The sequence below is a fragment of the Varanus komodoensis genome, unplaced genomic scaffold (assembly GCF_004798865.1).
Source record: "Varanus komodoensis strain SLA01 unplaced genomic scaffold, ASM479886v1 scaffold20_1, whole genome shotgun sequence".
Taxonomy (NCBI): domain Eukaryota; kingdom Metazoa; phylum Chordata; class Lepidosauria; order Squamata; family Varanidae; genus Varanus; species Varanus komodoensis.
The window spans coordinates 16148271-16169618 of record NW_025335587.1 but is presented as its reverse complement, the minus strand read 5'-3'; the positions used below and the strand labels follow the sequence as shown (position 1 = coordinate 16169618).

The 21348-nt window shown below is 42.9% G+C and overlaps 1 protein-coding gene across 17 annotated transcripts in view; it reads right to left on the bottom strand.

Annotated features, from left to right (window-relative positions):
* The window catches only part of MSI2 (musashi RNA binding protein 2), a 437270-nt gene extending 417713 nt beyond the window's left edge, over nt 1-19557 (bottom strand). For all 17 annotated transcript variants that reach the window (XM_044430042.1, XM_044430028.1, XM_044430029.1 and 14 more), the window contains exons 1-5: nt 19405-19557; nt 18875-18915; nt 18280-18361; nt 17561-17645; nt 12964-13005 (exon numbers count right to left, since the gene is read on the bottom strand). In XM_044430042.1, coding sequence (XP_044285977.1) covers nt 12964-13005; nt 17561-17645; nt 18280-18361; nt 18875-18915; nt 19405-19466 — 312 coding nt within the window. In that variant the 5' untranslated portion in view covers nt 19467-19557. The remainder of the gene's footprint in view (nt 1-12963; nt 13006-17560; nt 17646-18279; nt 18362-18874; nt 18916-19404) is intronic.
* Nucleotides 19558-21348: the final 1791 nt, after the last annotated feature.

Genomic DNA, 21348 nt, shown 5'->3' with positions numbered 1-21348 from the left:
GGTAAAGAGCTCCAATAGCTGGGATGCCTCTGATCACAACAAAAGTCCCTGGAGACCACCTGTTCAATAACCTGCATTATTGTACAAGGTTGTGTATAAAGTATAATTTCTCCCTCAGACCTGAGTTTTTACAGGCAAACTACATTCCCCATGCAAAACCATCTAATGCAGCAGCTCATACAAGAGGCTTCCCTGTGGCACATGCTTCAATTGAGCGGCCAAAATTCTCACGCCAGCACGCACAGTCAGTCCTGGGATACGGGGGCCTTTGGAGGCTTGGTTTAGATCCATTGAACAGGATTTTAATGAGGGACAAGAATGTTGGAAAACACTGGATTCAATAAACCCCGGTTATTAAAAACAAACATCCAGCAAGGAGTGTTCTATTGTGAGCTGTGGGTATGCTGTACCAGTTGGGATTCCTTTTTTTAAAAACAAACTTGGGCTTCCTTGGAGAGGGGCTGTGCATTCCACGGAACTGCGGGTACATCTGTTCTTGGCAACCGGAACACTGTCAAAGTTACCTTCATTAGCACTTGTTCATCGTCATGAAAGAAGAAAGTCTGAAATGGCAGAAAACTTCCTTTCCCTTGGCAAGGCAACACAACAGTTTCTAGCAGCACTGCGATACAAGATGCAGAGCCAAATTGTGAATATACAGCACAAAACAGTGTGACCACTACAAGAACTACTTCAGGGTTGCAGTGAGAAAGATATAGAGCAACCTGGCATATGGTGCGTAGGTGTGTAGATGGACAGAGTTGGCAACCAGATTACTGACCAAGTCCCAACACAACCTGCTAGCCTGAAAACAAGTTTCCCCAGCTCCCGGTCCCTTTCCAGAATTCCACGGCTCTAAGTGCAGGTTTAATTTGACCTTTAAAGCCCTGAAATGGTGGGATCTCCTCCCATGCAACTCTGCCTGTTTATTAAAATCAATGGAGGACACCCACCAAAAAAAAAAAAAAGAAAAGAAAAGATATGATGCCAGAACAGATGGCATCAGGGAAAGCATCTTCTCCCTGCCCCTTCTCTATTCTATTGGTGAATGTCTGCTTGTGTTATGAGTTAGGCCTTTATTTGGCCAGACCTTTCAAACTGTTACTGTATTACTGTTTTATACACACACACCTTTCCATTTTAAAAATCTTTACAACAAATTCTATGACAATGCATCATTCCAAAAGCACAACATTTAGACATGCTGATAGTTAGGAAAAGCCAGGGTAGACTTGAGTTTTTAATGATCACCAAAAACACATAATTGAGTACCAACTGGCCCATTAGTCCATAGGGCTTGTTGCGTGGTGTACCATATTGGACTAATTGGACTCTGCAGAATGCAGCAAAGCCCACAGGGCCTTCTAGAGTGCTCTAAGGGGTCTACACAGACAAAGATGTCTTTCATGTAACTTCATCTTCAGTTCGATACAGTTTTGTATATCTTGATAGCAAGCTAGATGCTATTCCTATTACCCTACTGCTGTACGAATTGTCTTGCCAGGGATAATTGTAAACATTTAAGTTGCCTGCTTATTGTTTTGAAATAATGCAAGTTTTGTTAAGGAACAACTTTAACCACACAGAATGGATTTTTATGTGCACATGCAGTTGTGAAACTTTGTATAACCTCAGCATCATACACAAACAGCCAGGAAATGCATGCAGTAACTACAATTCAGTTAAAAGCAAGTTCACACAGAAGTTTACACTCCTGGTTTGGTCCTTGAGAGAGATACTATGGGAATCTAAGGTTCCTTCAAAGCTCCTCAGGGCTTCTTTACAAAAGACAAAAATGCAAAGTGAGAAGGTACTTTGAAGGTCATCTAGTCCAACCCCTTCCTCAATTAAGAATCAATAAAGCAGGGTGCAACTGCTGTACCCCTGCCAGATGGCCATGTCACTTCCACCTAAAAACTCAACTGAAGGGGAACCCACCACCTCCTGAGCAAGGCGAGGATGGCCAGTTCTGCCCATTCTGACTCCGTGTTCTCAATCTTAAATTCAGTCTGTCCCAGATGTCTAATATTTTAAATTCTGCCTGAAAATAAGAATGTATTTTGTCTGCACTTCTCCTGGTACATTTTGTGTACAGCTCTGCTTAATATACATATTTGCTGTGCGCAATTTTCCTAATATAATGTGTTTCTCAAATGCGATATACACATTTTGTATGTATTTCCCAACTGGAGAACTCCGCTGCAGAATGTGAAGAAATGCAAATTTCAAAGGCCATCATGCCCTGGTTCAAACATCTGAAATTAGGCAAACTCACTTTAATCTGCACATCAAACTAATTTCTCCTTCATCCAGCCTGTTCTGTAGCTGGCTTCTCCTAATGTTTAGGCAAAATCTGCTTGCAATTTCCACTCCTTGGTTCTAGTCCAGCCCCTAGGAGCAACAGGGAACACGTCTCCCCCATCTTCTGTATGACAGCCCTTCAGATATTTGAAGACAGCTATGGAGTCATGAAAAAGATCAGCAACAGCAGACTGGCTTCTCCGAAAGACAGCTTGCCTGCCACTGTGGTTCTTTGCTGCAACACACGGTCACAGGGGAATCATGAGCACGTAAGACCTCTGCAATGCACGAGTCAGAAAAACTAGCATGGAACAGTCCCTGAATGCAGAAAGTTTCAAAGCCACTGCCTTAAACAAACCAGCACATGCTACACCACAGAAGGGGGATTTCACCAGCCAGAATATTATCCTTTTCTAAGTAAAAATAGAAATAAGAAGGGTGGTTGATATCTGGTGCTCAGAATACAGGGATACTGTTGTCCCTGAGAGCCCTGAGTGTCCAATGGTACAAGTGAAAGGTTTCAGCCTTACCTTCATAGCCATGGTGGGGATTGTTTCCAAGGAGGCCTGAAGCTGGGGAGCGAAGGGTTTACTCTCCCTTTCCCACATGCCATGGAACCATCTGCCCCCTCAAACACAACAACCTCTCCCTGCATGTAAATTAAACTTAAATACTCTTCCATTGATTTGGGATAATTAGGGGTAGGCTGCAAATGAAATGACTTTATTTTCTTCCAAATAATTTGAATAGGAAGTTCATGGCCTAACTTTGCCTCCTGTGAAATTTAAGTAAATGATTTCTACACATACAATGATATAAAACCAACCTATGCAAATTATAGCAAGATATAAACCAATGCATGCAACTTTTATGTAGATTTGCATCCTATGGGCCTGGGCCCCAAATCTTTTAAAATGCCTAGCAACGCTTCTTGCTGAAAGCAAGAGGAAAAGCACAGCCTCGGGCCAATCCCTTCAGAACTGCAGACATGGGATCGCATTCAATGTGCAGTTTTGATCACTGCCACCAGCATCCAACCTAGTGACCATGTGCGCCGGTTGATCCTATGTGTCTCCACGCAGCAAACCTCACAACATAAAAATGGCTGTTTAGAAATTAGAAATTAAAGCATTACAAGCCGAAAAGAATCTGCACTGGAAGATTTTGAATGCGAATGTAAAGACAGAGCCACAAGCTGTGAGCAACAGTAGCACCTTGGGTTGGGTTTATTTTTGTTTGTTTATTTTTTGTCAAGTCATATTAGCTGATGAGAAGTAGAACTGTGTAATTCTTATCTGAGAGTAACCCAGAAATAAACTGGTTCATAATGAGCAATATTCCATCTGAGCACTTCCCCAAGGGACACCTCAGGATCATTCATAAGGGGAAAAAAAGACAGAATAAGTAACGCAGACTTCTGTGTTTCTCTCTCCTAGCTGGATTCTCAATGCAACCTCATGAACAGAATCAAGGGATTGCAACTCGTCAAAGCCCTCAATTTCTCCAACTCAGAAAGTGAATGACATCCATGCCATGGCACCAGTCCTCAAGATGAGAGCGCATTTGGCACCCAGCTCGAAAAGAAAAAAGGTGCAGTGCTGAGCAGGAAGGCATACAATACCCAGCTCCTGCTGTATCACAGGATAAGAGCCAAGATACTTGCTTTACCAAAGATTAGAGATGAATTGGATTGACAGCAGAGGTTTGCAAACTCATTTTATAATGACCTGCCTAAGTTACGAAAAACAGCACTCCATGTAGGCATCATCAAGACACAAAGACAGCTCAACTAACAGGACTTCCTTGTCATCCTCGCCCAAGGGCACAGAATATTCCAAAAAGGGGAAAAAAAGAAAATTAGGAGGAAGTTACCTTAAACACTTCCAACAGGAAAGATGCTGCATTTAATCAAATTAAGTCTGGAGTAACATGCACTATAGAGGCATCCCTCTCTGAACAACTTAACAGTCCCTAAGAATATACATCACATTTTCAAATGCCATCTAGTCTGCTAATTGAGGACAATGGGGGGAAGAGAAATCTGCATCCATGGAAATACCTATAAACCTGCATGGCAAAATTCATCCACTTCATTTTAAATTTCAAAGGCTCAAGGCTGAGACGACCCCTGCACAAATATTCATTTTTAAATGCAAATGAATTGTAACATGGTCCAGCCTACAAGGTGAAAAATATATTCAGCCTAAAGGCATGGATTTTCTCATAAGGGCTTCCCTTATTCTTTTTGCAAGACCTTCAAGAACAAAAAAGAAAAAAAATCACCTTCCCCTTCAGCATCAACAACCTCCATGCAAAAAAACCAATGAGAAGGCTCCTCTCTACTCTGCTACAATTTTAAAGTCACCAAACTGACCCCAAAGAAACTTCCAAGCTTCCAATGGAAGCACTGAGGGGGAGAGTCACAAAACCAAAGCAACACATTCAGAACACACATGGCACTTAATTTAACCTTGGGAAACTTGAAAGATGGTGCAAGGACTAACCGCGGATTTAGGCAAAGGCAGCCATGCTGCTAAAGGAAGCCCAACACTCAAGACCCACAAGCCTGCATCCTTTTGTTCCAATATCCAGGATGGAGGAACCCAATGGGAGTGTCAAGAGCTATGCATCACGGTGGCCACAAATCGCAACAGAAAAACCACAACTCAATACTGTGAGCATCCGGTTCTGGCTAGTGTCCAGAGCACACTTCTGAAAACCACCACATTGGAAGAGGCTAGTCTAGTAGTTTTTACTTCAGTTTCCACACATTCCTTTTCTCCCCACATTCCTAACCTATAGCCGTCTAATATGTCTCCTTCCCTATATGCCATCACACCCCTTAAGACTGCTGGGAGAGGCCCTGCCCCAAGAACGTCCCCCCCAAAGGAGGTAAAAAGGACATCTACTCAGAGTAGGGCCTTCTCTGCAGTGGCACCCAGATTGTGGAATGCGCTCCCCAGAGAGGTCCACCTGGTGCCGAGCCTATATTCTTTTCGACGCCAGGTCAAAACCTTTTAAGTGTTATTTTAGAAAAACAGTATTTAATGGTTTTACAGTCACTTTTGTTTTTTTATTTGATTTATTTTTATTGGTCATATATTGTTTTATTATATTGTCATTGATTGTTTTATTGAATTCTGTTTTTAATGTTGTAAGCCATCCTGAGATGATATAAAGGACGGCATATTAACGTTTTAAATAAGTAAATAACAATAATGGCAATACGTGCACAGTTCAGCACTCAATATCCAGTCCCTTTGCACCTGCCAATTCATCACACAAGACCAGACTAAGCACTGAAACGTGGAAACGTTTCCAAGTGTTCCTCCCCACGGCTATCACCCCCTTGCACATCGCTAGCCTGAAAAATACCAAGCTAATTCCAGGATTTGAGAAGGAATCTAAATAAAAATTAGAAACACTTAACTGCATTTCCCTCCACATAGGCTGTATCGAAGACATGCTGTGTTACACTATTTCCAGCATCTCTGCTAAAAATAAGACCTGCATTTTCTCAGTGGTGCCGATTCCCAGCATACCCGGGGTGAGGAAGGGGAAGAAGAGAGAAGGAATCACATGAGGCAATAGGCCAAAGACGAAGAATCTATTATCATTAAGTGGGCTATCATTGGCAGTGACAAATAAATGAATTTGATGGTTTTAGATCAGTCATTAGCAGACCTACCCCTGGGCTGGTAATGGCTCAGCACTTGGTAGGCAGAGATGCTAGGAAACTTGGTAACAGAAAGAAGGATGAAAGGCAATATCCACATGCAACTTCTTTTGGCTTTCCTCTGCCTTGCATGTTTAACATTTATGGCTCATCCAAGCAACAGCAGCTGAAAAGCTGGTCCTTCCCATTCCACCATTATCCACTGAACCCGGAATTACACAAACCCAAATACAATTTGCCAGGAAGACATTAACCTGGGACGGCACAAGTAGTTGAGGATAGTACCTACTTATAATCAGAACAACCAAGAGATTCAGCTGTGGGTTATTTTAAAGAAAAAAGGTTCACAAGAACTAATATTTGTTTCCCAGCCATTTTAAGCCATTCTTTTTAATAACCACATTGTTCTAAGGTATCCGAATACTGAAGATGGACAAGAATAGACATACCGATGATTCAACCATCTCTTTAATGCTTACATCTACAATGGGCCAATGGAGAATTGAAAGAATATTTCTAAAAGGGCTGGCTCACCCAATTTCTTAGTGAGTCTCACAGCTTAATGCTAGACTACCTAATTCACACACAGGGGATTCAAAATTCAATCCTGGCCATCTTTAGCGAAAAGCATCAGGTAGTAGGAGATGAGAAATCAAACAGTAGAGATGGACCCCAATAGCATGTTATGCTGCAATTTCAAGTTGCTATCCTAAATCAGTAACATGGAACTTTTTAAATAAAAATTGCATATAGAACAGTTCAGGAGATGGTGTAAGTTATCGCTAGCACACCTACCTCTGTCTTTTTTTGTGTGTGTGCTGCTGCTCATGTTTGCTTATGAAGCCAAGTCAGTCACAGTCAGATTCTGAACCCTGCCCTCCTTGCAAAGATGAAGACCCACTATGATAGTTTACACTCACTTGATCCAAGAGCCCCTAATTATTCGGGGCTCTTTTTGCCACCTTGCTGCAGCCTCCAATTAGCCCCTCCCTGAGCAGGATGAGCACAACCAAAAGATGAAGTGTATTCAGATCTCCGTATTGTTAATAACCAGTCACCTGAGTTATGTAACAGCAAGTGAGCTTTATAGAAAGGTGGCTGTTTTTCCTTCCAGGCTACATGTGCCTAAGCACAGGTGGGTGGATTTGTTTGTTATTTCGGGCCTGTCCTCCTGAAATTTATATCCGAAGTGGCTAACAACACGGCTAGAAAATCCATCCTACAATGTGAGCATCAGAATCAGGGAAATATCACAATTCACACATACAGTCTCAAAAATCTGTTAAAAATCTGCACATAGCAACCTCTAATAACCAGAAACCTGCCGGAACAAATTAGTCTTAAGTGCCTGCCCAAACCAAAGAAGAGAAAGAACCTGCTACCATCTTACCATGGAGGAACTTTTAGGGGTAAAGCCAAAGAAGCCCTGCCTGTCTTCTCTGCCTCCAACAAAGAAAGGAAAAAACCTTAAGGTCTAACAAAAGTTCATATGGGACAAGATAATTCTTAGGGTATATCTTGGCCTTAGCTTAATTAAAGTTTAAAATATCTGCACCTTAAGCAGAGCTCATGAAGAAACAGGTATCCAGTGACAATGGCACAAGCTCATACAATCGGATTTTGGCACTCCGCTTCCAACCATGGTAGCAACTTTACCCTGAGTTCTAGGTTCTGTGAACTAATTTGCAAAAGCTGCACTGAGACCACCACAGCCCACAGCCACACAATGACTGTCTTTGTACTAACATTAAGCCATGGTTTATGTTAACTATGTTAACAAACCATATGTTATCTATGGTTTGTTCTTTTCACCACGACTCATCTTGCAGACTAACATACTGCATTTTGCTTCCCAATTTCTGGATTTCTCTGTTGCCTATTTCAGCAGCTTTCAGGCTGCTCTGGCTGGACACTTTTGTCTCACTATGGATAGCAGCACAAAAAAGCCAGAGATAAACTTCGGTTCTAGGATCAAGCCACACAACAAGCCATGGCTGAAACATCAGAATCCAGAGTTTCTTGGTGGCTTAAATTTGTGGCTCCCAAATTGTTAACAAACCATAGTTTGTTTTGGTGGATGAGTTCAGGCAACAAGAACACGCAACATTTCCACAACCCATGACACAGCTTAACACTGCATGTGAACCCAGCCAATAGGTTAGGCACACGGCACACGAGGAAGAGGAGGGACACAGAAGAACTAATGCAAAGTCTAGAAAAAATTAATCGCTGTAATCTCAACTGTGTTTTTTCTTTTGAGCAGAGACAAGAACAGGAGTGGGAAGAAACAGTCCTCAAAAAGTACCTCCACTATACATTTTATATTACCTTATTACAAACACACACACACAAACGCTAGCCAACAGCCTTGACTTAAGGAAAACTACCCCACCCCAACAGCATATTAGAACTGCAGTTCTTTAGGGGTCAAGGCTCATACCTGAATAGGTATTTCAAGAGCAACCAATTTCCATAGTTAGCCATCAACTAGCTTGGTTGAAGTTTTTCATTTTGAAAGAAAAAACGAACTCTTCAAACTAGGACAAATTCACCTCTCTGTTCAGAAGCCTTATTTAGGCAGCTGATCTTAAAGGGCAGCCAGCGCACATTTTTGCAGATGGAAAGCAGACATTCAAGTCCATTCAGCTTCGTTAGATTTGTGTCAGTCCCTAATATCCTTTCACATATCCTTCCGACTGTTAAGCCCTTTTAAAAACACAAATCTTGCCAACTGAGAATGGATCAATGGGAAGAAATATCCAAAAAGCAGGTGCAGGACACAGTTCCACCAGAAGCTAAACACAGATGGTGACACAGGCTGTAACAACCTGTTTTTGAACACCACAGAAAGTTTTTGAAACTATTCTGAAGACAAGACAGCATCAGTGACCTTTAGTAAGCGAGAAGCCCTGGCTTGGATACTATCACATCTGAACCCGGAACATGACTTCTCCAAACCCTGGGTTACAACTCTGGCTTGCTGAATGAAAGTTCTCAGTGTTCCAAGGTCAGATATACCAACCAATGCAGGGATGGGTCAGTCAGGGTTTTAAAAGTCTAGGTTAGTATTGTGTGTGAACCAGGCCAGAGTATAAAAACAAAAAAGTTAGATACTTTGTTGAAAAAATGGAATTTGTTACTGCAACATCTGGCTTTGTACAGAAGCTGAACTTCTCTGAGCATTGAAAAAGGTATCTCTTGGACAGAACCCAGTTAAATGTTAAGCACTTTCCAACCCCACTGAAGTCAAGAGGAAAGTGAAACACATTCTTAAATATTTTTGAGGTACAACACCTTAAAAATCACTTTTGCTGGATGATGCTCTTTATTTACACTGGAACAGGCTCCTACATTTAAAGAATATAAAAGCCTGAATATTGCTCTTCCAGCACTTCAGAACCTTTCTTTATGTATGTGGGCAGCTATGACAAGTATCTGCCAGAATTTTGAAGTATCAGCTGCATCTTCACACTGATGTGGAAAGTTTTATTCAAGTTGTGACACTTACTACATTAATGCACATGCTTGCAAATTTTCCCTACCAATTCAGGGCCAATCTCATAGTACCTTAACCTTTTATGCCAATCCATCTCCTGTAATTACACTAAAAACTGTGCACGTGTACAAGAACACATAAGCATTTACACTCAGGGTTTCTGCTTCAGTCACACTGTAGCATTTATACAGTGTTCATAGTTAAACTTGCAGTGAAACCAACAGCAAGAATTGCAAGTGTAGATGTGTTCCAGACCTGTAAATAAACATTGCTAAAGCAATGGAGAGAAAACAGAACCAATCAAAGTTTCACATATGCAGATGAAATTTTACATGGAAATCAGTGCAGAAATCTCCCCTCCAGGTTTTGCACTTCACTATTTAACTATTATAATGCTACAGAATGCAGAGGTGCCTCTTAGAAAATACATATTTAGCAGAAGCTTTTCAGGTGCTCATCTAATTGCTGAGGAAATGGATTTTTGGCAAGTAGCTTGTTGACTCTTTAACTCAATTCATGCCAAACCGCACTGACGAAAGTTTAACAATAGTTTATCATAATGAGTAGGCTGACATCCTATGGTTTGCAATCAACCCATGAGCCATTCACAGGAAACTATGGTTTGAAACAGGATTTGCACCAATGGTACCATGGTTTGGCATGGCATCCCAAATTTACTACCTGTATGTGCATCCATTGCTCTGTTCTAGCAATGTCTTGCACCAAGGAGACAAGAACAAATATCCAAACATAAACCCAAAAGCTTAGAGGGGAGGAAACTGAAGCAGACAAGCCTTTGTATGTCACAGCCTCGGCAGCTCAAACCATGGGCTGGGGTCTAAGCAATAAGTAGCACAAACCACAGTTTAGTGTCCGCTCGTTTTGCTTTGCTCCATTTGGCCTTCAGTTATTTTTCCAAGTTGACAAATCTTATCCATTTAGGTCATCCGGTTTATACATCACTTCAGGAGCAGTTCGATAGCAACAGCCGCCCAGCTTTTTTTAAAGTGCAAAAATGGCTTGGGGAGCGGCCCCAGCCATATTTCAACGGAGAAGCAGCCCTACAGTGCCCAGAATGCCCGAGGCCAGGGGACTTGCTAATTTTCTATCTGAATTAGCACGACTTAGCCTATAATTCTTTCCGCTTGCATGAGAGCAAGCTTCTTTGAAATCAATGGGACTTATAAGTGTGTGTCTGTAGGGTTCCAGTGACTGCACCTAGTCGTGGTCACCGTTCTCCTACGGCAAGATATTTTTAAAAAGCAAAAGTAGCTCTGCTGGTCCATGAGAGAACCCACCCATTCCCTAAAATCCACAGTTTGAGAGTTGCCAAAAATCTACCAAAATGTGCAAGCATTTGAGTTCTCTAGAACCCTTTATCAGAACAGGTGAGTTCTGTTCAAATTCATTTGAAGAATTCAAATGCTTGCACATTTGTTAAATATTGCCTGGTCTTGGTAAGGCTATTGTCCAACTACAGATTTTGGATTTTTTAAAAACAAATTTGAAGAACCTATTACAAGAGGTCTTTCTTATATTTTAATATCTTCTTCTTCATCATCATCATCATCATCATCGGTAAGACTAGAACTTACCAGGAGAAAGGAACTGGGATTCTACATCCTTTGGGTCTCCCTCCAGCATTTTGAAGTGTCGCACTTCTCTTTATTTATGCATGATTTGTTTTGCAGTGATCTGTTCTAAGGCTTTATTGCATATACTATGGCATATTTTGGTTTTTATGCTTCTTGTATAACACCCTGATAAATTAGGATAAGGGGGGCAGCAAGTTTAAAAATACTCTTCATAAATAAATAAAACATTGCTGAAATTGCATATTCGTTTTTATTTTTAAAATTCAGTATTCTTTAAGGTGATACTACTTTTGCTAAAAAGCTGAAGTTTTCTCTGGATGGTAACTTTCCCATTTTATATTGGTGTTGTACAACCCCGACTGAAGTCCTGTCTCTTGCGACATGTTCCCCCGATGCATTTTTGACACAGTCCTTTGCGGGCCTGTGCCGGTGATGCTGTACTCGAAACCTCTCTCCTCTCTTAACAAATGGACAGAAAAACAATGAGGAGGTCACCTCCGAAAACCAAGTGAATTAAAAAGTTGTTGCAGCTGAGATTTCTCCGAGTTGAATGAAGAAGGCAGGGCAAGAGAAACAAAGTCAAAGAGAACTCTGTCAAAATTTGGGCCTACTAGCCTGGCAGTACTGTTTACTCCTGTAAACAGACCAGATCCTTTCAGTGCTTGCACACATAAATTCTGAGAAAATAAGGCTGGGCATTCATGCATGACTTTTAAAGGAGGCCACAAGAAACCCTACAAGCATACTTATGACTCTGCAAACGGCCTCACACCAGAGCTCTACTACAGTTCTATGCCTTTCATGAATCCTACATTCATCCTGCTTTTCTTCCGAACGAGACTGGACACCAGGAAGCAACCCCATGCCTTCTTTCAGACTCATTCCAAGTACGTACACTCCCCCCTTCCCTTCGCAGAAAACAGACAGAAGGACACTAGCCGTGCGTTTCATATCCAAGTGGAAAGAACTGATTCATCCTATCTGCAGGAATATGTTGGGGGATGCACCAGCAGTGGTTAATATTCCTGTACAGATTGAACACGACGATTCCAGCTTGCACTTAAAAGAAAAAATTAACATGACCAAGAGTGGTCCCTTTCCATTCAGGAGACCAAAGCAATTGCACCGTGTTAACACGCAGAGCGAGCACCAGCACCGGCGCTTCCAGCAATCTTGGTACACAGCTTTGTTTTTGCTCTTTTGAACATGACTGACATGCCCTTGCAAGCAACCAAATGCATGAGAACGAGGCAGCCCCGAAGAAGCGAGGGGGTAGCGGGGAGAACAGGTCACTCATCCAATCCAGCTTAAGGCTCTCTGTTTCAAGACTTGCCACACAGGCACTGCTCAACTCTCGGCCGAGATGGGAAGGCCTGAGCAATTCCCAAGGGTTTGCTTGCTAAAAAGAGTGAGAATGAACTAGCACTTCTCAGAAAGTTATGCAGTGGGAAGGGGGCAGAGGAAAGAAGGAAAGCGGCAACTTCTTTGGCCAAGAGAAAAACTAAACTAGGAGAGAACTGTCTCGCATGCATCACCAAAACTACAAACCTGGAAAGCCCAACCTTACGAGACACGCACCCTGTACTTTGCCAGTCTATCACAGCTGCTCAGACCACAAAAAGGGGAGGAAAACAAATCCCCAGAGGCTTCTCACAGCAGACACTGACACAGGGCTCCACCGGGAAATGATTCTGCTGCACATACAGCTCACTTCATTCAAGGTAGCTCTCCCCCAGTTCTCCAAGATGCCAGCCATAAACAGCTTCACTGTGACCTCCTCCTGCCTCCCAAAACCTTCTATTTTACAACCTCCCCCTGACCGGTAACAGTGATAGCCGCAGCACACTTAAAAAGAAAAAGAAAAAAAAATCCCATGATTGCTCTTTCTTTCTTACCTTAGGCTGAGCTCTTCGGGGAAATGCAACTTTAGGGTCAATCTGTAAAGGGGGAGAAAAAGAAATGGAGAGCAATGTGATTGTGCGTTTTTCCTCAGAGGCAGAAAAAACAAAAACAGAAAGATTACACTTAATGATTAATCCCACATTTCTCAGGTATAAGGGTCTTGCAGGGCTGGAGAAGTTCTGGGGTGCAGTAGTGGTATGGGGGGAAAAGAGCTACTAGCATGCTTTTCGAACTTTTAAAAATAAACTGCACATTTTTATCAGAGCTCTAGTAGAACCAGTTCCCTTATTTGACCCTCAAGTCACAGATTTGCATATTATGAAAACTGATTTTTAAATGTACTTTTTGGAAAGAGAAACTGCAATCTATAAACCCTTCTGATTTTTAGTATATGCAGTCCTTTCTTTTAGGCTTCAAGTACCTCCACTGTTTCAGATAAGTATTGTTTGTTGGTTTTTAAAACAGTAACTGCCCTTTTTCAGCAGAAATGCCTACAAAATCTTTTGTTTGCTTGTTTACAACTGGGACTCTGATTTGGTGTTTCACAGACACTCAAAAAGAAAAAGCATGTGAAGAGACTTTTAAAACACAAATTCTGAATGGCCAAGAACAGACTTCAAAGTCTGGTGCTAATTTTCTATGAAAAGAAGTTGCCTATTTCATGCAAATTTGGCTGTGTGGGTTTTTTCTGATAATTTTATGCAATAACACTTCAGCTTTTTTCTTTTCATTTCTTCCTAACTTCATTTTCAATACATTCCATAAATAAATCAGGTGAACAAAATGACCACCTGTAATAGCACATCCAATTTATAAATTTGGTCAATTTAACTTTCTGAAATATCCATATTTAAATCTGACACATTTAAAAAGATTCTTTCAATTACTATTTCAAATTGTAAAATTTATGCACTCTTTCAACTAATCTTATTAAAAAACTTTACACTTTAAAATTGCATAAACAGGGTGTGCTCCTGCTGGTCCTTTTGCTCTCTTACTTTTCTGGAACACTGTATTCTGTGCATTGCATTGGTTACCTATTAGTTAATCAGGTAACAAAACTACAGAACTCTTAAGACTACATTTTTAACATGGATATAAATATGGGCAGTGGGGAGCAAATTAAAACCTAAACTCACTCAAAAAGAAGCAAGTTCTACAGCTAATTAATTCAATTTCTGTATTTCCAAGATTTCAGTCTCAAATCTACTTTGTTCTTGACATTGAGAAATTCCAAAATATTTCAGGCAAAGGATTCAGAATGATGTCTATACCTGGTGTAGCTTTAGAACCTTTTGGGTAACCAATTTGGATGAGGCAGAAGGGCAGAAAACAAAGCAAAGGCACACTGATGCACACTCCCAAAACAACTATCAAAGAATTAAACTTAGCCATGAAAAGCATGTGACTAATAAGCAGTTCAGGATTGTTTCTAAACAATTTCTGCATCTTTCTTAATAACAATCTCACTACAGTAACAGATGTTACCAGAAGCGTTTCGCATCACAATCCTGGGCACAATTGCACAAAAGCAAGTCCCAAGTAAGTGGGTATTGGACTGCAGCCTCAAAAATACTTCTGGCAATCTATTTGTCAGCTCCTTCAGAAATTTAAACCCACTGGGTTGAGCATAAAAACCTGGGTCAACTTGCAATTCCAAACTGAGTCATAGCAGAAACTTTGGCTTGGAGAATGAGCATTACTTTCAATAGGTGAGAATGTCTGTGCCACACGGGTAAGGCAAGATTTCCCAGCTACTTTCACTCAACATATGTCCCTTAGCTGGTATGTACCAGCGAATATCATTCTGCTGTCAATACAATTTTTTAAAAGAAAAACCATATACCTGAGAAATGAGAGATTATGTGCCACCATAATAGTTCATGAAGCATACAGAGAAAACCCATAAATTCTTCATCTAGAAAGCTAACCCTTTCATACAGATTAACATTATCTACACATATATTCAGCACTGGCTAAGTATTTGTCTACCAGAGAAATACAACAGGTGTAGATTTCCCATTGAGTTTTCTAAACCTTCTGGTACAGGGTGATGAGTGGGGAAAGGCATTCAGTAACTGCTGTACTGACAGACAGACAGACAGACAGACAGTCAGTCTCTCTCTCTCTCTCTCACACACACACACACACGTACGTGACAAGCTCTGATTTTTATAAGCAGACACCAAAAAGTGGTCCAAACTGAACCACACAGCCACAAGACTGCTCGTCAGTTTTCCAAGGGCACAGATTTAAGTAAGCCGTCGATTTAATTCCATGAAAGTTTGATACCCACAACTCAAGAAAACTGCAGTGCCACAGGGTAGGTCTCCTTTGTATGATGGTTCCAAATTGAAATGAATCTTTTGGTGCTCTCTGCATTTTTGGGCTGACACAATATACATGGCAAATCCATACCTGTTGCATAACCCTGTCAACTATTTAAAGAACAGCCAACAGAAAAAAGGGCTACTAAAAATAAAATTAGTTAGTTAGATACAATGCCTACTTACTGTATCTACAAGTCCTCTAGGAAATGACTAATAATAACACTATTTCTGATAGGAATGGCCATTACCTAAACCAAGCTTTTAACATAACGGTAAACAAGACCAGCGACTTCCATGTCACCACCCAACCGAGCTCCTTCCTGCACTGGATATTGGAAACAGAGTCAAATGCTATGCAGTGCTAAAGGACAAGAAACTATCAGATCTCTTCTTAGGTTTATTGGTTTTCACTCTGGAGAAGCACAGATTTTTAGGACAAAACAGCCCACTCAAGGGAGTCTGCACCGCACCACGATGAAGCAAATGCCATTTCACTCTTGCCTAACCTTATGTGAATACACCTCGATCCACTTCCTAGCATAATTCCCACCCCCTGCATACACACTCACGTGCAAGGAAGGGGCCAGAGGAACCCTTACCAAGCTCAAGTACATGTAACATTTATACACTTTTGTTTATTAGCCTCAGCTTGCTCCCACCCTCTGCCCCGAACTCCACCTGTCTGTCTTCCTGACAGTCAAATTTAGGCTGCCGGCTCCCTGGAGAGGAGGGCTTAGCTTTTCTGTAACTCTGTGAAGGACCATAGTTAATGGCACTGTATAAACAGTCAAACAAAACTCTAAGACATAGTTTTCAACGAATGAAAGCAAAATGAAAGCAATATACCCTTTTTTGCAGGGGGAAAAACTCAAGACACCAGAGGACGACACCTGCTTGAGTGTTTGGGGGAAGTTACTTTTATGTTGTGTGTGTATAGCTACAGTCCCTATGATTGGCTGCCCCCTGCAATCAAATAATTAAGAAATTTCCAAGCATGGCTCACATACTCAGACAAACCTGGCAGAATTTGCCCATGAGCCCCCCCTCCCCCCAGAAAAAATCCACCTGCTTCACGTAAGGGTACTGAGAGAAAGGAAAATCCCATTTTAAAAAAAAAAAAACAAGTCAGTTACATAACAGATCTTAGTAACATGTGAGGGTTTGAGAGATGATGCTCCCATTAAAAACACAGACACCCCATATTTACAAACAAGTATTTGTACAATTTTAGAAAATCCTAACAGCCACATTAAAACTAAGGATAAAAATTTAATGTGCGTGCAACAGACAGTAGCAACCATTAGATTCCTGCCATTAGGTTTCCAACCCATAAAGAAACTGCTTAAAGAAAAGTAAGCTTTACTGCTATCCTTTAAATAATACGCTTGCTCAAAGCTTACCAACACAGTAAGACTACCAGGGCATAAACCTATCTTTCTGGTATGACAGAGGAGTTGGAATATGATGCAGCATTGGATGGTTAGGAGTGAGAAAAGGAAGGAGAGCGCTTACGCACTCTTAAACTAGCATTTAATTCTTCCAAGCCATTTTCAGTACAAGGCAGCTGAACAATTTTGGATACCATCAAGCAGAAACAAAAACACTACTGTAACATTGTCACATTTCTGTTTTCAAGGTAGCTTTCTTCCATGTACTAGTTGCAGAATCTCCCAACACCCTTTCTTGTTAGATTAAAAAACAAAAAACCTCCCCATTTTGAGTGCCAAAGAACTGAAAGGGACTTCAAAGATGCAAGTAATGAAAGCTTGCCTTTAAAACTCTTATCTTAAAAATATAGACAGAAGCAGCATCTTTTTTTTAGCAGTAAAGAAACTTTATGGCTTATTTCTCACCTCAACTTTTGGATGCCCACAACTTTGCAATGCATAGCTTCTTAAGCATGGTAGCTTAACATATAATTGGCAGATGAAACCAAAACATCCTCAGCTGGTTGAAAATTTGGAGGTGCCTGGCAAGTTAGCTAGCATTTTAATGAGTGTGGGTGATTTAAAAAAAAAAAAAAGTTCTATGAAGTCCAAATGAACTTGCAGATTCAGTGAGTGTCTAGGGTTTTTTCCAACAATAAAATCTGAATTTAAAACCCATACCTTAGTACACTTTCAGAAGAGCCAACAAAAAAAGACACTGTCTCTTTAAATGAGCCTGTCACAAATCAGAATATTGCAGGAAATAATAGGCGACATTAAACACACATACACAGAGAGACTCAGAAAGATCAACGCCACATCATATAACATACCGTCTTGGAATCTAATTCATGATGAGGCTGTGCTAATACTTTATCTACACTTGCCGGATCAGCAAATGTAACGAAACCAAAGCCCCTGAAACAAGACAAAGAACAAGAATGGGTGGGAAATAGAGCAGCAAGAACTGGGCACCAAAAGAAGCGGCAAAAATATAAAGAAATATTCACACACTTTCACCCTTGATTCTCATGTTGCCCTTTTCCAAAATACCCCTGAAAATATGTTACGATTCAGATGATCGCTAAGGCTATAAAATGTTTAAAGATGTTAACCCCTTCTCTTATGTCCCCATTCATACACCCCACCTACCACCTCCCAAACTCATCTTTCCAAATTCAGTTCAAGCTTTGTTTTATTCAGAAGACCCTCCTTCTCAAAAACAAGGTTAAAAAGCCAAAAACACAGTGCAAGCAAGTTTGTGCAAGAAGCCCTCCGAAGCAGAGCAGGTTCCCGCCAGCAAAAACTGAACCCCCTATCCATGTCAACATTGATAAATAAGATGCGAAACTTCAGATCAGAATGAGGAGTACTTTGGAAGTTTGCTTTGTTTTGCTTAAAGAAAAGAGACGTATAACTCCAATAAATTATGTATTCTCTTATTTAAAACACTTGCTAAATAGAAATGTACAGTTCCATAAAAGATACAATCACCTACACAAAGGAATATCCATGCAAAGAAAACTTTGATTTAAAAGGTGAGGGACTCTACCTGGAGCGCTTTGTTGTTGGGTCCCGCATGACCATACATTCTCTTATGTCTCCAAATTTGCTAAAATAATCTCTAAGGTTATCTGTGGAAGGGAAGGGAAGGAGAGCAAAAGAGAGAAGGCATGAAAAGAAAAGATGGGAATGAGGAAGGGAGAGAAGGAAACAGAAGCAAATATTTTTTAATATATGTATTAAAACCCAGCCGCTCTGAAACTAAGAGCAACATTTACTTTTCTTTCATAGAAGACAGAGAAGCATTGACCAGAAAGGATAACCTCTCCTCACTACCCACCTCTCCCCCCCCCCAAGTCCGCCACCCCTTAAAAGTACGCACGCAAATTTAAGGTCGAATAGAGGACTCGAGAAAGAGATCTCGTATTTGGAGCAAATAAAACATCTTCTTAACCTTGTATAGGGCACAAGCACGGACGGGGGGGGTGCTACTGGTGGGGAAAGAGGGTGAACCCAAGGAAACTAAGCCGGGATAACAACAAAGACCTATCAAAGGAGGCAGGGCTGGAGGGATCCGGATGGAAGATGGGGGCGCCCCCACCTCTCTCTCCCTACACGCACACACACCCCTCGCCCCCTCTTACCTGGTGATGTTTGCCAACTGAGGCCGCCAATAAACATTTTACTAGAAGAAAAAAACATAACTGAGTTAAACACAGATGTCAGATCGGCCATTTTGACTTGTAACTTACAAAAGCTAAAAGGAAGGGAGAGGTGGAAACAGAGGGGGGGCTGGGGGGGGGAGGGAATCAAAGAGCCTGGTTTGGGAAGGGGGAGGGGAAGGGGGGGGGGGGGGAAAAAGAAAGGGCGAAGAAGAGATGGGGCGGGGGTGGGGGGGCAGATCAATGCAACCCACCCAAGGTGAGTAACTCAGAGAGAGGGAGGGAGAGAGGGAGAGAGAGAGGGAGACAGACACACGGAGAGAAAAAGCAATCCAGAGGGAACCGGCACAAGATCAGCCATTGGATTTCTCTCTCTCTTCCTTTCCCCCCTCCCCTCCCTATTTATCCTAGATTTGAAAAAGGCACCGGAGTGGGGGCGGGGGTGGGGGCAAACATGATAAAGTCGACATGCAAAAGGAAATCGAGAGGGGGGCGGAAGAGGTCTAACTTACCCAGGGTCGTGCTGCGAGTCGTTGGGGCTCCCAGAAATCGCCTGGCTCCCATCTGCCTCCATGGCTGCAACCAAGAAGACGACTCAGCCCCGTGGGGAAGAGAGGGAGAGAAAAGGAGAGGGAGAGGGAAAGAGAGAGAGAGAGCAGCCCCCCCTTGATGGAAACCCCCCCACCCTCCCCCCAGTTCTTTCTCCCTCTTTTCGCCCCTCTTCTTCTTCCTCCGCTCACTTCACCTTATCTTTCTTTCCTTTTCTTTCTCCCTCTCTCCCCCCCCCTTTCTTTTGCCCTCCCTGCTACCGGTGAATATTACTGGTCGGAGAGGGAGGGGGGAGAGGGAGGGAGAAAGAGAGAGAGAAGCCGGGGAACCAGCCAGATCCTTTCACACGTGGGATCAGCTTAGCTCAGCTCAAGCGCCTTGTTTCTCTCCCTCCCCCCTCGCCTCTCTCTCCCTCTCGCGCACAGCCATCCTCCTTCCCCAGCAAGCCAGCCAGCCAGCCTGCCCTCGCCTCTCCCCCTCCTCCCCTCCTCCTCCCCCCCTTCCCTAGAACGCACGTGGGGCGGAGTTCTAGAACGTAGAGTAACCAATCCGGCCGACGTCACAATCGCCGCCGAGGCCCCGCCCCGCTCCTTTCCTGCTTCTTTTCTCTCCCTCCCTCCACCCCGCTCCTCTCCTGCGCGCACGCACAGGAAAAACAGCGCCTACCATTCTGCCTGGCTTGACCGTGACCTGGATCCTTCGGCGGGGCTCTCTGGTCATGCGCCGCTCCGAGAACGAAGGCATGGGAAGGGCAGGCAGTGCCAAGCAGCCCGCTTGCTAGTTCGCTAGCGAGCCGGCCGGCCGGCCAAGCAGCCGGCTTCCGCCTCTCTCTTCCTTTTCGTCTCCGATTTGCCCACGCACGGAAGCAGGTTTCGCCGGACTCCGGTTCTAAAGTGAGAAAGAGACGGACAGAAAGAGGTGCTGAGCAGGGGCGGTGTTTAGGTACCGAAAAGATCGGCGCTCAGGCCCTCGGGACGAAAAGAGAGGCGCAGATTTGCATGTGCTGATTTGCATAGGCGCGCAAGTCTTGTTAAAGGACTCTGCCTCCTAAGAACACCCCGGCGGTGCAAAGCGATGTACAGGAGGGCATTTGGTTTCTCGGGGGAGGGGGGTATCTCAGCCAGAAAGATTGAAAGGTGGCAGGAGGAGGGTCAAAAGCCCGCTTCTCCGGGGCGAGGGGGAGTCAGATTCAACCGAGTTTCTCAAGAGGCCGGGACAGCAGATAGCCTCCCGGTATTCAGGGCTCCAAATGAAAGACGTGGGCTCTGCTCCCAAAGCGTTGACCCTCAACAGCTGGGAATTGTAGGGCTTCCCCCCGTCCAGACATGCAATGGATTGCATCTTGCAACTGGATTCGGAGATGCCAAGGGTCGAGCAAGCTTCCCACAAGCCCACAAGGCAACAGCCCTGCTCCCCCGCCTCGCCTCCAGCAGGCTGCATCTCAACCAGGAAGTTTCACTTAGCGCTTACCAAATCCCTCCTTTAACACCCTTAAACTGGTAGCATCCGATAGCCTTCAACTTGGTCAAATCCAGGGCCCACCTTTTAATCCTGCACCAACGACTGTCCCAGCTTAAACTGTTGTCGGTGCACAATCACGTGCAAAATGTAGAACGGTGCCTCAGGTGCAAACAGCCCTCCTCCAGTTTCCACCTGATCTGAAGGTGTTAGAGATTGAGCTTGAGCATCTGTTATCCAACGCAGGTGCTAAAGGTTCCTCCCCTTGAGTTTTCTGTAGTTACTCAAATTCAAAGGGGGTGCACTTTGCACCTGCTCAAGGGCTCTTGCACCTTATTCTTCCAGCTTTACAGGAAAGCCCTTGATAGTGAAAAACTCAGAGCCCCAATACCAAGAAAGGCAGTGTGGTACAGTGGTTATGAGTGCGGACTGGGGCTCAAGCAATTTGG